We start from the raw sequence: 16,544 nt of genomic DNA on the forward strand, positions 1-16,544 counted from the left end.
TCTGATGTCAGTCCTCACACCTTATTGGTGTCTTCCAAACCTTCACAACGGCCTTATCTCCGTGAAGCGTGTGAGCCGAGGATTATTCCCACATCCACGATTAGCTAGAACCTGACCTGTAGAAGAGATGCGTTTGTTTGATGCACCCGGTTGAAATGACTCCAGGGACTTTACTCGCTTATTGCCATCTGCACACGGCTCGCTCTCTGCGCCACTCATGTGTCTCCCAACAAGACAAAAGAGACGGTAAGACAGGAAGTACAAAAAGGGACGTGTCACGTATAACAAATATTAATAACTCCTAGAAGTAAAATTCACACACATCTAAAGAAATTAAAAATACCAAATGTATTAAAAATACCAAATATCTGAACAGAAAATATAATCACACCCTTCTGAAAACTTGTATGCATGTTAAGCACTAAAATGCCTTAAAACGTTTGCTACATTCACTTCACAGAATTCGGCTCCCTCATGTGGCTCAGAAATGAACTGCAGATAGATTTTCAATAGAAGTCTGGAGATCCACCTCTGTCCTCCTCGTGCTCACCGAGCTGCTTTTTATCTCCAGCAGCAGCAGGAGGAGGATTCGGCTGCAGCGAGGGGAACCGCCGAGCCTCTGCTCCGTCTTTTTCCTCTGGTCCCCATCCCGCCCTGAACCCAGAACCACAAATAGAACACGCTCCACGTGTGTGAGGGGCGCGCCACACGTGCTCGCTTGATGCTGCTTAAGGAAACACTTTGCCTCACAGAGATCAGTTTGTGTTCCTCCTGCTCCTCCTCCTCGCTGCAGTGAAGAAGATGAACTATTTTAGCTCGTAGAGGTGCGTCCTTGAGGCAGCGTGTGCAGAGACGCGTCTGGCCTGAAATAACTGAAGAGGACGGCCAGCTTGTTTACAAGGTAAATATTTATTCCCACTTTCCAAATGAGATCTCGGAGGAGCTGCTGCTGGCGTAGAGATGCGGTTCATCCTTTGCTCGTTTGACGGAACTGTCCAAACATGGGAAATATTCATCTGGAAGGACGAAAACATATTTCTTAATAAATGATTTTCTTTCTTGATATGTATCTTCAACTAAAAAATAAATCCATGAACCCTTCGGTCCCCTGATGTTGAGTGTGGGGCCAACTCGTGACCTGCAGCGGGCCCCCCAAAGGAGCATGTTGGCTGGGGTTCGGCTCTTAAAAACCTACATTAAAGATGAAATGATCTTAGCAGTGTGGGAAAGATTGCATAATGTATTTATTGCATTCACAGAAGGCCTCTAGGTGGAGGGGGGGCTTCCTATAGCTGATAGATCATCCAAATGAAACCACATTTTGCATATGAACGTGTTGGAAGTCCCAGGAAATGTAAAGTAGTGAAAAGCAGACGGGGGGGTCAGCCGGCTCAGATTAATGGAGCGTCCCGTGTAGGAGCAGCAGGGGCCGTGGTGTTCCCAGCAGCTGGCCAACAGGAAGGAAGCGCTCCCTCTGCCCAGTGGCTTCCTGCTTTCAGACACGCAGCTGGAATGAAAGAACAACCTGCTGACCCCCTCCCTCCTTCCCAGAGTCCAAGAGCCGAGGGACGGATGGAGCCGTCTGACGTTGTCTTACATCACATGTCATTTAGCTGACGCTAAAGGATACAGACCCATAACAACAAGAAAGTGCAATTTCATCAAATAACCCCCCCCCCCCCCCCCCCCCCCTCTGGTGTAGACACCAGCTGCACTAGAGAGCATAAGATGAACAGCAAGCTGTCAGTACATATGTGTCTGTGTTGAGCTGCATGGTGATTCATCTGCTCTGGGCTTCATCCCTCAGGCTATTAATAAGAACAAAGCCTCAATTCCAGAAGGAAGACCCCTAGGGAGCAATGTTGGTCGCATTTCAAATGGAAGAAGTTGACTTATTTTTTTAGGATTTGATATATTTGTCAATAATCAATATTTCCTGTTACAAAATGTGATTAGCAGATGCTTTTAAATCAATAATCAGAAACATTTCATTCAGTGAACACAATAATAACATAACTGGTCATTGACATGGAAAGCTTGGACAGTGACCAAATATCTACATGGAAAAAAATTATAAATTCATTTTAATCTTACCACAGATGACCTGATTACATAAAACCGTTAAAGACCAAAGAAGTTCTGCATAACTGTCTTTTGCTTCCCATCCTCTGAACCTGGTAACACCTGTCCTCCCCTGTAGGGGGCAGCAGCGAGTTCTCACACAGCAGATTAACTCCAAAGTAGCTTCAACAGGAGGCAAGAGTTCACACAGCGTTGGCCCTGATGTCCTCGAGCTGGATTCCGTCCTCATCGGGGGCTCCCATGTCGGGGGGTCCCATGTCGGGCTGCACGGGCTGCGGTTGGTCCTCGGCCCACTTTTTCACCTTGTTGTCTTTGAGTATCTGTGAGACGAGGCGCCCATAAAACCACTCCAGGTCCTGAGGGTCCTCCGGCCAGGTGAGGTACTCTCTCCTCTGGACGAAAGCTCTGAGCGCCTTGTACCTCATCAGCTGGTAGTGAGCCACCTTCAGTCGGATACAAACGGAGACAAAGGCCACATGTGAAGATCAAGAACTGCACGTCAACGTCAGCTTTCAGCCTTCTGTGTAACAACGATAATTGAACATTTAGTTATTCTCAAAATTGCACATGATTTCTATTTCTCCGACAGAGGATCACATGACTACTTGTACGTAAAGACAGAAGCAGCTTTACACACCTTCCCCACCACCAACACTATCAGCACGTTGGTCAGCTCCTCCAGCATCCGGCCCTGGGCCAGAGTGAACGCCTCCAAGCACCAGCCGTCTAGAGAGACACCACCCAGTTAGTGTCTATGACCTGCGCCTTCGTCCAGGTACAGAGCAGAGGGGTAACCACGTGTAAAACAAATACATAATAATACAGTGTAGTTGGAATCTGTGGGATTTGAAATAGCTTGGAAATAGCACTAATTCAGTTTCATGATGATAATTAAATGAGAAGAAAAATGCCCCTCTCATAATAATAGGTCAATTGAAAAGCGCCATCCAGCAGTGTCAGAAAGGGAACAGGGAGGCTGCTGAGCTGGCTCTGACTAAAGTCAATTTCAGTCAATTACTGCATCTCTCAAAAGGCCAACTGTTCCTTCAAAGAACATAGTTCACAGCCAAAACTTAAGCAGACTTCAAAGCCTCGTGCTCGTTACTACAACTGAAAAGTAAAAAAAGCTTTACCCTTCAGGAACTCCCTGGTGACAACGCACACGGTCTTCCTGCTACCCCAGATGGCATCTCTAAAGTTGGAAAGGTGATCCTCGCCTGGCAGGAAGTCTCTGGCCTCGAAACAGCAGCGGAACATGTTTTCCTCCGAAAACTGGTTGTCCAGCTTCTTGAGCAGAGCGGCCTCCACCCAGTCGTAGTCGGTGTCGCTGAAGCAGAGGAAGGCATCGTGCTGCACTTCGTCCACGGGAGGCGGCGGCTTGGGGCCCTCCAGGACCCTCCCCACCACCTTTTTGTAGATGATGAATATGCGCCCTCGGAGACGGGCGTAGACGATCCCGCCGACCACCACGGCGAGTATTAGGAGAGCGGACAAGATGAAGAGAGCGAACTTAAGTCCTTGGACGGCCTTTTCGTCGTCTTCCACGCACGGTTCCACCGTCGCGGAGAATTCCAGCAGAGGAAGATTGCGGAGAGCGACTGGAAACTCACACCTGTACTCGTCGACTGGGCCGAGGAAGGTTACATTTGTCGCGTTCAGCCACTTGGTGAAGCCCTCCAGACTGCAATCACAGTGGAACCGATTCCCAGCCAGGCCGAGGAAGCTCAGAGACCCAAAAGTCTCTGGGTCCGGGGAGGCCAAAAAGTTGTTAGAGAGGTCGAGTCTTATCAGGCCGACTGGGAAGATGTCCGGCTGCAGATAGGTTAAAGCATTGGACGAGAGGTCGATCTCTATGATCGAGCCGAGGCCGCGGAAAACCCCTCGTGGGAGAGACGAAAGCGAGTTGAGGCTCAAATTAAGGCCGAGAAGATGTCCTAAACAATCGAAAAGGTCGAGGCACTGTCCCCGCGCCCAGATGGTGTTTAGGAAACTGTCGTGAAGATCCAGGACTTGTAAACTATTATTACGAGGTACTGTGACTCCCGGACTCCTTATGCACCACTTGATGACGTTGCCCCCGTAGAAGAAATTCTCGAGGCGATTGAAATGAGCTAAAATATTAACAACGTCCTGCAGGTCAGTCAATCGGTTGTCTGCAACATCTACGTGGATACTGTTGTTGCCGAATTGACTGATGTCCCAAAGAGATCGCAGTTTATTGTCGCCCAACAATAGATAATCTAGGTTTGGTAGGGGCGTCGGAGAACCCAGGTCTCGCAGGGAATTTCCCGTCAGATATAACGCTCGTAATCTGGGGAGACCGCTGAACGCTTTGTCTCCTAAAACACCGATGTGGTTGTGAGATAAATCCAACACCCGCAGGTCTGTGAGATTGGTGAACGTGTGAGAGCGTATTTCCCCCAAGAGGTTTTTAGACAGGTTGAGCATTCGTAAATGTCCTTGAAGGCCGTCGAAGGCGTTTCTTTGAATCTGATTGATTTTGTTCTTGGAAATATCAATAATGATGACATCCTTTAGCGGATTTAAAAAAGCCTTCTGCAAAGAAAATATATAGTTATTAGAGAGATCAAGATTGGCAACAGAACTGGTCGCGAGGCCTTCGAATGTGCTCTCGTCTGGGTCAGGAAAGTTGTTGTGTGAGAAGCCTTTGCCCATGTTTCCATAGATTATAAGATTAGCAATCGGAGTGCCACTTATTGCTCTAAAGAATTGTCTTGCTGTGTCCATGCTGAATGAATTATAGGATAAATCAAGGGTCTCCAAACCCATCTCTCTGAAAGGGTTCCCGCATCTCTTCCAGTCAAATCCTTCACTTAAACTGATGTAAAATTGATTTGATTGCAAATTCAGGAATTTGAAGTACTTCCCCCGAAATCCAACAAGATCATCTTCACACATTTGTTGAATCTCATTCTTTTTTAGATTTAGCTGTGTCAACTTTGTAAGTCTTGAAAAGAACAGCCCTGGTTGAACTCTCACTATTCCATTACCTTCGAGGCCGAGTGTTTCCAAGGACAAAAGGGGCTGCAGATAGCTGTCTGCTAGTATGGAGTCTGCCAAGTTGCAGTAATTCAAATCCAGTCGTTGTAACTTGAACAGTCCTGCAAAAGCCCTCGGCTCCAGCTGAAGGAGATTATTGGCTCCAAGGACCAACTTTGTCAGTCTCCTCTGCCGGAGGAAAGCATTGTTCCTTAAGATGAGCGGCACTCTCTGCATGCCCAGATCCAATTCCTGCAGCTGGTCGTAGCGCACGAGCGAGCTGCTGTTAATCTCACGGATGTAGTTCAGCTCCAGGTAGAGGTGGGTGATGTTAGGACTCAGAGCAGGAACCCAGTACTGCTGCTGCGAAATGCAGTCAGCCTTGAGTCCGTACAAAGTGCATGATGGGTAGCATGTCGGTACCTGCGGGAAGGTGCAGTGCATTATTTTTTCAAATGAAAATAACAATGCTTTAAGTAAAAGGCATGGTTTTAGTGAACTTGTTTCTCGTTTACTTTACGGCTTAGAATTAAATGACCTCATCGATATGGTAAATATGCAGTTGGAACCAGCAGCTTAGCTTAGCGTAGCATTACGAGTCAAAATGGGTATTGATTGATGAGGAATGTTATTTAGTGGGCTTTGAAAGTCCGGATACTTTGCGCCTCCTGAATCCCCTTCCCACCTTTCCCAAAGCCTGGGACGTTCTCCAGATTCTCCAGTCAAGTGCTTATGGTCAGAAGTTGGGAGGTAATTTTAACATTTTACTAATTGACCACAGACCAGCAGTTTCCCAAAGTTTGAAGTCTTCGTGCTAAGCTAAGCTAACCGACGGGTCGTATAGTTTCCTATTCATGATACAGATATGATTCGGTAACAATCAGATTCTCTCATTAATCTGATTTCGTCAGATCAGATCATCTGAATCTCAGCAAGAAGGTAAATGTATTGAATTTGAAAAATCATATTTCCCAAATTGACAATCTTTTTCTTTGATTATTGTCAGATTTGTTAGATTTGTATTGATCCATTTGTGAATATTGTCTTCTGACTTTTTAGTTTGACAAGACCTGGAGAGCAATCCCAATGCTGGACACGTACCTGTAGGTACAACCCAAGGAAACCCAACTGAAGAGCCAGTGTCCACATACTGTCCTCCGCCTGACTGTCCAACTGTCCAAACAGAAAGTAAACATCAGTAGCAGCTGGTGGAGAATGTTCTAGATGGGGCTATCCAATCGATATCAGCAAACATCCACAAGGATTGAATGCAAAACCGTAGGTATCAAACACACAATACTATTTGTAGTTCAAAATGCAGCACAAACAATAGTTTTTAAAGTTTAATAATCCTTTTGTGTCACCCTCACAGGCAATTCAGTATAATATACATCTTTATAACTAGTTGACATATTAGCCGTGAGCAAATAGCCGTCATATTGTAATGTTCATATTTGAATAGTGACCACTGTTGAAGTGGACATTCAATTATTTACTCTCCAATGTATTAGCGGCATTGGACAAGCTATCTAAAAAGCTGTCTGGGTGTACAAAGCTGGATAGGCGCTACCAAGTTGCACTCTGGGAAATGTAGGTGTAATTCCAGTGTGATTCGTTACGCGAGCTAGGTTGGACTGCAGGTTGGACCCCGTGCTGTTTGACCCTGAGAGCTCCTCTCCTGCTGCTTCTACAAGGACTAGGAATACTTGAATGGTTATTTTATTATTGTTTGTCATATTCTTAGTTAGTAGGCTGTCAATCAAACTGTCAAAAAGTAGAATCTTACCTCCTCTCTCACAGCCTAGGTGGTGTCTCTGCACTTGGCCAGCTGGGTCTCATAAGGAGGCTCTTTGGTCTCCTTGTTAGCCGTCTGAACAACACTATCAATAATTAACATCTATTGGGGAACATATGAATCACTGTCAACATTTCTTCGTTAAATAATGATATCACCTCGACATTGAAATGAATTTACTATCAAAGACAAGCAGAAAATGCTGTTGTACCGTAAGCAGTTACATCAGATCAGTAAAAATAACCAGAAAACGAAATTAAATGGTAACATTTTCAACATTGATGACCAATCCTTTGCAGAAAATGTGGTTACTTGATCATTGTCCGAACTCATGGGTGGTGCATTCGGTGCATTGAATGTGGCACAATTCTGTTCCAATGAAATGTCTGGACAGATTTGAAAGACATGGTGAACTACAAATGCATTTCCTGCTGAAAATGCGTTGGAATGCTAAAACCTGAAATGAATTTCAGAAGATTCCATACTCATATGAGTCCGACCACGGCATCGTTTTGATCCCAAATGAAGCCATGACGGCAAAAGTGCCATTTCTCTTTTTTGACGCTGCTGCACATCAGCTCTCACTCTAAGAAACGCAATACACACTAATGTAAATCATAAATGGACTGAAAAACAAATGAAACATAATCAGTTGTTAGAAAAAAGTAGAATAGATATCAATAACCATTTTTTTTATAAAATAGCTTAGACTTTAGTCAACATTTTAAAGTTTCCATGGTGTCTCTAGCTGAAAGATTTGCGAAGCAGAAACATTTGAAAGTTGAAGTTTGGGAAACCATGTTAAAGAAGTTTATGATTTTAATTTATATGAATTCAATTATAAGAGCTAGAAAGCTGATAGTCATTGCACCCTTCTCCTGAAGGAGCTGAATATGTTGATCAAAGCATTCCAACAATAAAGATTCAAAGAACAACACTTCTCACGTTAATCAACCTGCAGACGCGCAGCGCTTAATGTGCGTTATTCCCAAACAGCGCGTGTCAGTGGACATCAAACACACGTTCAGGTAATCACAAGAGACACCGACCGAACACTGGTCGTGTTCGTGACGCTAGTTTACAGCGGTAAAACCTGGAGGATCAAACCTGTGTCGCTGCGGACAAACCGCCTCCACCCCAACGAGCCGGCGCACGTTGTTCTTCGGTGCGCGGCCACACTGGGCATTACGGCGGCAGCGTGTAAACTCTGACTTCAACATAACAGCTCATCCATGACATGTTAGACATTATCATGTTCATGAAGAGTGGAACTCTGAGGGAGTGTAATATTAATCTGAAGTCAACTATCGACAAATTTGGTTTATTAATGCGATTTTGAGGGGTTTCGTTTGTAAATGCTACCTCAGAATGTCCTGATTATGCCCGAGTGACACCTTTGGTGCACACGGTAATCTGAACTATATATCTATATATGAATCTGAAATTAGAAGGCATATAAATCTGAAATTAGAAGGCATAATGAATGACATTTTACGGGATTTCCTTTTGAAATTCTACAAAAGAATGTCCTGGTATTCTCTGGTCTGTGTGAATGCATTTTTTATTACACAATTAAAATTACATTTTCCTTCAATACAGTTTGCATGCAGGAATGATTACCATGTGTGTTTAAAGTTGTTATTGATATAACATATATCATACATATCATATCTATTTAACTATATCTTTTATGTATTATCACATCTTTATATGAGTTACAAACATGCTGAATGGATGTGACACGTTCTATCGCGTCCACCGGAACTGCTCTTATTTTGAAGTCAGATTTTTCACGCTACTACCGTAATGCTGCGTATACACGCGCATCACAAAATAACGGGCGGGCTGGCATTTCGAAGTGGAGGCTTGCCGTGTTGTGTACCTTGTGTATTGCTCCCTTTCCTGAAAAAAGTCCGCTCCCAGAACCGATAACATTCCTGCCAGGGATCACGTGACACTCATCAGCGAAACACAGAACATTGCGCAATTTCCCAAGTGACAAAATAACCTGATTTTGGCTGCTTCCTCTTTGGAAACATCGCAACTTGTTTTTTCACGTGAACTCTTCACCAACACTGTTACTTCTACTTCTGTCTGCAACGATACTACTAGCCTATTAAAATTACAATATTATACTACTACTACTGCTACTACTACCGGCCGACTACTGCTACAATACCTGGTTACTATTACTAATACTGTTACCAATGATGGACCCATAGGACCCAAAGTAAAAGTAATAATTTAATTTCCATTGTAAAACGTTCTGTGAATTAAAAAAATGCAATGACAATGTTGTTGGAAAATGTACAATACTGTAAAAAATGTAATATATATTAGACCGGACTCTGGTTAAAGTGGAGCTCTTTTGTAGCGGTGATCATGGATGTCATCAACATCATAAAGAATAAGCAAAACGTGCTCTATTAAAGTACAAGTAACTTGTCATTGTACTCTGTAACATTCCACCACTGGCTGCTACTTCTCCTCCTAGCAAGTCTTCTACTACCACTGCCGCCTGTAGACTAACTCAACACTGGACTTAAACCCTTTTCTTTTAGCTAATGTATTACAAGTTACATGCCACAACTAAGAAGGATACTAGTAGCATTAGAATTAGTAATAGTTGTGTAATTACTACAGGTCCTTCTCATACTACCACCACTATCGCCACAATACTGCTTTTACTTCTGTTACTATTACTATTGTAAACAGTACATCGCTGCTGTTAGTACATCACATAGTAATAGTATTGCAATATGATAACTGCAACTGCACAACAACTGGGACTACACACACAACAATGACAGGTAATCGAACCATCATTTTCATATGTTCCTTCTGAATATTCCCCCTAAATATCTGTATATTCACGTTCTCCATGGTAGAGGTACTCCCCAATCTTACCACGTGACAAGGGATTCCTTAAGGCACGGGCTGTGTACACGGATTCATTAAATGTACTTCTCCTCTTACTCCACGAGGTGGGGGCAGTCTGCCGGTGGATGAGGTAGCATTCATTCAACTCAACACTCAAAAGTAGCATTAAAAAACATATTGACATATCTTATAACATTGCGTCTGGTGTATTTGTGTTGATGAGACCAGTGGAACGTATTTGAGTGAACTATTACTGTTGTCTCGTGCGTTTATAGTGGCATTGTCTCCTGTAGCATCAATCCTGTCTCACTACTTGTGAGGGCCATCATATTGTCTCTGGAGGAGGGGGGGGTTTCTTCCCACGTTCACAACTTCAAGCGTCCCTCGTCACCCGCTGCGAACTGTGCGCTTCGTCCTGCGCGGCTTTGCGCGCGCCGCCGCTCTCCGCGTGCGCCCTGCCGCTGAGGACGCGATGAACCACAAACAACACCAGCAAAATCAAGAGCACGGTGCACACCGTGATCCCCGCGAGACCCCCCACCGACACCCGCTGGGGCCGCCTCGTCGGCTCTGGACGCGCCGTTGTGGTGGGAAAGCTCTGGCTCGTGGCCTCCGCGGAGCCCTCCGGCTCTTCGCTCGGACCCCCCTCGTTTTTGACGCACTGGAATTGGTGGACGAGCGTGTACCCCGGAGAGCACGTGCACACGTAGCTGCCGAACGTGTTTCGGCACAGGTGGTCGCAATAATCAGAAGAGCACTCGTCGATGTCTAAGCAGACTGTGCCCCCCCTCCGCTCGTCCGCCACGTACCCGTCGGGGCAGTAGCACTGGAAGGGGTTGTTCGGGTCGCACTCGGCGGCGCACTCCTCCTTCCCGCAGAAAAGCGCACACTTATGCGGATAGTTGGCGTCCTTCTTATATCCAGGATAACAGCTGCACTCGTAGCTGCCGGGAGTGTTCACGCACGAGTGCTCGCACGGCGCGGACGCGCACTCGTCTACGTCGACGCACCGGCCGCCTCGTGACTTGTACCCGCCCTGGCAGTCGCCCTCGTGGGTGTTGCAGCTCCGGGTCGCCGGCTGCCACTTCCCAGCTAAGCAGAAGTACTTGGTCTTGGCCGTGATCCGGAGAGCGATGCTCCCGGGGGGAAGGGGCCACACAACCTCGCCCGAACCCCCCACAGGAGGGGTGTACGTCACGGAATCTCCCGGCGCGTCCGTAAGGGCTTGGCACGGGTCACCGGGGCCGTGCTCGCAGAGGAACCCGGGTAGGTTGTCGGCGCACGGTTCCTGGACCCATTTAAAGTCGTCCTCTTTGGACACAGAGACGCAGCGCGGAGACGAACAGTCGCCGTCAAAAGCCGCAGACCAGTGCGTGGATTCGCTTCTGTTTCCCCCGGTGACCCAGGCGAAGCCCCTCAGCTCAGCAGCAGCGTCCGGGCACTTGGTCACCCGATGTAAACCGATCCAGTACCGGCCCGTCAACTCCCCCAACAAGTTAGGGAGAATACTTTGGTTTGACGAGAACTGCACTGTCATCAAATGTCCTCCCAGGTCTCCACATCGGTCCCGCGCAGCTGCGAAACCTGTGGCGTGATGGAGGACACTGAAGCACCGGGTCCCGGAGCAGCGCACTCGACACAGCTCGATCCCGCCGGCTCTTCCCATCAGGAAGGTCAACAAGGACACAAGTAGTCCCGTAGCGGTCCTCATGTTTGGATCTTGCTTCCTTTGCAGCTTTGTTTGTTGGAGAAAACGTCCGGCTCGCATTTATAGCCCTCCATTACAAGTTTAGCTGCCCGGAAGTCGTTGCTTGTTGTCCCCCACCCCCTCAGAAAACGTCCTCCTATGAACGGCGCGAAACCTCCCCAACTTACATTGATGGATATTCTTTATTACTCCCCAAATGTGTGTAATAGTAGCAATACAGTCATTAAAATGAAAATGCATAATATCTACAACAGTACAATGAAAAACAATAAAATAGAAGAGCAGAACCTATTATTTAAATTAAAGTGAAATAGAAGTATGTACAGTGAGATGAAATAAGTATCAAACTAAATTATAAAATGAAATGAAGACGGTAGCGCAATGTTATTTATATTGAAATAACACAGTAGCGTAGTGGTTAATCAGTTAAATGAGGATTGTTGCACATCTTATTGCATTTGGCAGGAACGTTTTCCTGTATCTGTCCTTGTGTCTCACCTTGATGGAGAAGCTGCTCCGCTGGCTGCAGGTGAAGAGGCTGGTCCGAGTTATCCAATTCGGACAATACGCACGGCTTTTACGCGCGCACACACCAAACCTGCACGCGGGGAGGAGTAGGGGCGGGGTTTGTGTATGTGTGTGTGTGTGTAGAGGTGGGGGCCATGATGTGAACAAATGTGGTCAGTCTCGTGGGGTTAGATCGTCCCTGAGGGACAGCTGTTTGACGTAAGGTCATCTGAACATGAACGTCATTATAGCCAGTTGGTGGATTTTCTAGGGCCAGCCAATCAGTTTCAGAAAACTTCTACATATGGTAACTATTATAATTATAAAATATAAATATCATATAATAAATACATTAAAGGATACGTATATTACAATATAAATATGAAATCTATTAGAAGATGTACATGTATATTGAGATGCACTTATGAAACTAGTTTGTTGACGAAAGACCAACTCAAAAGCACCACAAAACTTCACACAATCAATTATTTTGGATGAAATGTGTTTTCATCCACGTCCTGGTTGTGTGTCCAGAACGCAGGTCTGTGTGCGTCTCAGCTGGGTAGCGATGTTAACTTTTACACAGTGACGTCAGGAATATACGCCGTTAGCATGTAGCTAACTAGCTAGACCTAGAAGTCTCTACAGAAGCGTTGTGCGCGGCTTCCCTTTCACGCCGGTCCGTTGTCAGGTTGTGAGTTCTGGCTCATCTGGGTCCAGCTGTTTTACCTCTAGTTTCTGCACCAAAGTTCTTCTCTCGTACCGAGTTTGGTCGGGTCTTCTTGGAAAGATGCTGCGCTCTTGCTCTGTTGTTAAACGGCGCCCTGACGAGAGGCAGCGGAGGGCGGCGAAGGCCAAGCCCAAATCTCAATGTATTTTAAGACACTAAAATTATAATGTCACTCTTTAACTTTATCAGTGATTGGCTAACTGCTTCTTAGACCCGCCTCTTTGGGACAGGCCAAGTCCAGCTGACAGGAGGACGTGCAGGACATGCATATGTTTTGCATAGATCTTAATTTACGGGTATATAATCCACATTTCAAAAACACAAATAATGACTTTTTGTTAAATGTATTTTTAATATAATGAACAAACAAAAAATAAATCTCTTTTCTTTTTCTGTTGCTCATGGGGGGGCCACGCTTCATTGCCCTCTATGTAGCCGCCACTCATTATAGCTCCTACGAGGCAGAGTCAAGAGTTCTGTAACACCGGGTCCTCATTGCCAAACAATTACACCAAAAAAAAGAACTTGTAAATCACACACAAACATTTAGTGTTCATAACTTTATCACTCAATTGTGAAATATTCTCTGACCAATAAAAGCTCCTTTAGCAACAACATTCAACCTCATGTGACTGTCAGTAGCAGCGTCGCATTAGCAGAGAATAAAGTATAATTCAGTCATGGTTGTAATGTTCTCAGTGTTATAGACAATGAATTGTGTGCCTGAAAGGTGCACTGGAGAGAGTTACAGTCCGACGTTCAGCTGAAACAGCATGCCGACAGGATGCCACCAGAGACACCAGCAACTGTATGGAAACATTTGCACATGTGGATTTGTCATTTTCAATGATCCCCGTCAGTTGAGCACAGGTAAAGAATGGCTCCTAACACCTGGATACGCACTGTGGTGAGTTAACTGGCTGTTTCCAGACCAACCGGCCATGCACAAAAACACCACACACTAGAAAAAGAAAGTCTAATCGACAAAAACAAAGATCCTATTATCTACACTAAAGTTTACAGTCATTTTACAGGAGATTCAACTGCGGTTGTTCACAAATACAGTTTACAGTGCATAAATATTATGGAATGTTACTTTACCTTTTTGCGACACGCAAAAGTGTGCAAAATCAGATTTAGAAAAAATACTGACTTTTACAGTAAAGAACTGAGTAGACAGTGTAATCACACAGGTAGTGTTGTTGGAGACATGGTTTACGTTGCTGGATCTATAAAGCTTGTGGAACCTTCTTTGTAATTTGAAAAAAAAACGGCAAACTAACGTCATAGTACCATGTAAGAGCCTCTCATCACGTCCAAAACACTGTTCTGATGGACATGGAAGGTGTAACTCTAAAAGTTAGTAAAAAAAAGATAATCTAAAAGATGATTATCCCTTACACATTGACAAACCAAGCCTAACATCTGGTATTTTACAGCAGCGAGTCCACACGCTGTGCCAGGGGCCACTTTGACAAATGAAAGGAAGCCAGATTCAAACAAACATTAATACTACATATATAATACTAATACAATACTACACCACATAAAATGAGCCAAAAAAAGTCCATTAACCAACTTATTCCATTTTTCATTCATCCATTTCTTACCCCGCTGATCCTGAGAGGGTCGTGCGAGAGTCGGGGTCCACCCTGAACTGGTCCAGAGTCAGTCACAGGGCGGACACGGAGACACACAACCGTTCACATCCGCACACCTACAGGCCACGTAGAGTCATCGATAGACCCAGAGCACGTCAGACACGCACAAAGGCCGCTTAACAAGTTATTAAACAAAATCATTGATGTATAGTTTTCATAATGATGAAATGAATGCAAAATCTGTTTATCAGATTTAAAAAACAGTGAGGAATTAAAAAAAACAGTGCAATGTGACATGAAGAAATAAAGTTAGAAAAGCAGCATTCTTCCTTAAGTGTGTGAAAAGTACTTTCAGTATTTAAGAGTCGCTTTTGGATTACTTGTCCAGGGACAACCTCTTGTACGTCTCCGAGGTCACCTGCTGCAGGTAGAAGATATCGATGTCCTGGTGTTTGATGGAGGACAGCTGGAATCTTCCACAGCGCTTGGCCGCGCTTCGGATCAGGAAGAGGATCAGGGCCGCACAGAGCGCGACGAACGCGCTGATGCCCAGGACGCTGCCGGTCTTGATGTAAGAGGACACCGCGGGTGGCTGACTGCTGCCTGGGTTGGGGTGTAGAGGAAGTGGAGTAGCACCCGACCCCTCCTCCTCCGACCCCTCCTCTGGGATTGGAACGCACGTTTTCCTGTCCTTGAGCAGCTCGAACCCCTCGTTGCACAGACATTGGTAATCCCCCGACAGATTCTCACACTTGTGGTCGCACTGTTGCATCTCACAATCGTCAAAGACGGTGCAAAAGGTCTTGCCGTCTTTGCTGTATTTGATGTAGCCGTCGGGGCAGTAACACACCTTCTGGTCGTTTCCGTCACACCTTGCCGGGCAGTCCTTCTCTGCGCAGACCAGCTCGCACTTGGTGGGGTCGTGGGCTCCCAACCTGTACCCCTTCCGGCACTTGCACTGGTAAACGCCGTTGAACCTGTCGCACAGCAGGTGCTCACACCTCTCGCAGATCGTGACGTTTACACACCCCCCGTCCTCTTCCACGAAGCCATCCCTACAAACGCACTTCCACCCTTCGTTGGTGTTCTTGCACTCCTCGCCCTCGGCCGTGCACGGGTTGGACACGCAGGGATCCACTGTGCAGGAGATTTTATTTCGATGGAGGATTTTCCCCGGTGGGCAGGTGCAGGTTTTTGACTCTGAGCTGCAGTTGTGTTCACAGCCCCCCCCTAACACCTCACAGCTCCAGGGAGCTGCCATCCAACCCTTTGAAAAACACACGTGCTTCGAATTGGCAACAATCCCGCCATCCTCGACCGTTACCGCGATGGTTCCAGGTGGAAACGATTTCAAATTGTCCGCCCTAAAGCCCATGGGCGCGGTGTAGTTAACATGTGCGCCTGCGTCGGTCTCTAAGCCAGAGCACGGCTCCGTGAACTGGTACTGGCACAGGAATCCGTGGAGGGTTCCTGTGCACGGATCCCACTGCAGCTTGTATTCTCGGTCGGTGATGAACGGGCAGAGAGTTTCCTGTGCTGCCGTGACGTTGGTCGACACCCAGTAACTACCGCGGACAGTCAACGTCTCCCCTATCTCCTCCGCGTGCGCGTCTAACGCGTACAACTGGCCGCCGAACTTTTGGCAGCTTCCCTGCGCGCCTTCAAAGTCTTCGGGGTCCTGGAACAAGGCGAAACACTGATTCCCGGCGCAATGACCGCGTCGGGTCGGGAGCGCTTGTGGCAGCGCGCAGAGGACGAGCGCGCCAACGAGCAGCGTGCGCGCGGCCGGCGTCATGGAGGCGACGATCCGTGATCTGAAGCGGCTCAGTGGCAGCGCCTTTTTATCAACGCGTCTTTCCTTTTTTCTGTAGCAGGAAGGAAGTTCCCGGTCTGTTCCCTCACAACCCCCCCACCCCGCCCCCCGTCCCCGCGCTACTCCCACCCCCCCCTCCACCCTCTGTCCTAGAGCCTTATCCCACAAAGGCTTCCCCATCAAAACACGCACTACGCGAGCTTTCATGAGCTTTCTATTAAGAGCATTGTCCCATTAACGTGAGGGGAGAGACCCATGCTCACCAAATCCTGTTAAATATCCTCTCTTTATTATTCTTCCTTGTCCTTATTTAAATGAATACTGGGTAAGTAGCTTATCGTAATGTTCCATAATGTCACAAGTTTATATATTTCATTTTAAGAAACTCCTGCTGTAAACGGATCAGTGTTTCCATCCAGTTTATCTTC

The 16,544-nt window shown here is 46.2% G+C and overlaps 3 protein-coding genes across 3 annotated transcripts; all 3 read right to left on the reverse strand.

Moving 5' to 3' along the window:
* Positions 1–1,689: 1,689 nt before the first annotated feature.
* Positions 1,690–7,812, reverse strand: LOC119194857 (toll-like receptor 5). The gene is made up of 5 exons (XM_062559486.1): positions 6,869–7,812; positions 6,184–6,255; positions 3,216–5,505; positions 2,720–2,808; positions 1,690–2,525 (listed from the first exon to the last, which is right to left on the reverse strand). Exons 2-5 carry the CDS (start codon positions 6,229–6,231, stop codon positions 2,265–2,267), a joined length of 2,688 nt encoding a protein of 895 aa, XP_062415470.1. The 5' UTR covers positions 6,232–6,255; positions 6,869–7,812; the 3' UTR covers positions 1,690–2,264.
* On the reverse strand, positions 6,901–12,746 carry thbd (thrombomodulin). The gene is made up of 2 exons (XM_062559488.1): positions 7,985–12,746; positions 6,901–6,979 (listed from the first exon to the last, which is right to left on the reverse strand). Exon 1 carries the CDS (start codon positions 11,523–11,525, stop codon positions 10,131–10,133), a length of 1,395 nt encoding a protein of 464 aa, XP_062415472.1. The 5' UTR covers positions 11,526–12,746; the 3' UTR covers positions 6,901–6,979; positions 7,985–10,130.
* A 151-nt stretch (positions 12,747–12,897) lies between these two features.
* Positions 12,898–16,186, reverse strand: LOC119194867 (thrombomodulin-like). The gene has a single exon (XM_037449332.2). It carries the CDS (start codon positions 16,096–16,098, stop codon positions 14,680–14,682), a length of 1,419 nt encoding a protein of 472 aa, XP_037305229.2. The 5' UTR covers positions 16,099–16,186; the 3' UTR covers positions 12,898–14,679.
* Between the last annotated feature and the right edge of the window lie 358 nt (positions 16,187–16,544).

The sequence above is a fragment of the Pungitius pungitius genome, chromosome 20, assembly GCF_949316345.1.
Source record: "Pungitius pungitius chromosome 20, fPunPun2.1, whole genome shotgun sequence".
NCBI classification, from domain to species: domain Eukaryota; kingdom Metazoa; phylum Chordata; class Actinopteri; order Perciformes; family Gasterosteidae; genus Pungitius; species Pungitius pungitius.

Coding starts and splice junctions, on each gene's coding strand:
- LOC119194867 (XM_037449332.2), bottom strand. CDS start 16,098: ATGACGCCGGCCGCGCGCACGCTGCTCGTTGGCGCGCTCGTCCTCTGC.
- LOC119194857 (XM_062559486.1), bottom strand. CDS start 6,231: ATGTGGACACTGGCTCTTCAGTTGGGTTTCCTTGGGTTGTACCTACAG. Junction 2,809..3,215: donor CACCAGGGAGTTCCTGAAGG/GTAAAGCTTTTT, acceptor GTGTCTCTCTAG/ACGGCTGGTGCTTGGAGGCG. Junction 2,526..2,719: donor TAGTGTTGGTGGTGGGGAAG/GTGTGTAAAGCT, acceptor ATCCGACTGAAG/GTGGCTCACTACCAGCTGAT.
- thbd (XM_062559488.1), bottom strand. CDS start 11,525: ATGCGAGCCGGACGTTTTCTCCAACAAACAAAGCTGCAAAGGAAGCAA.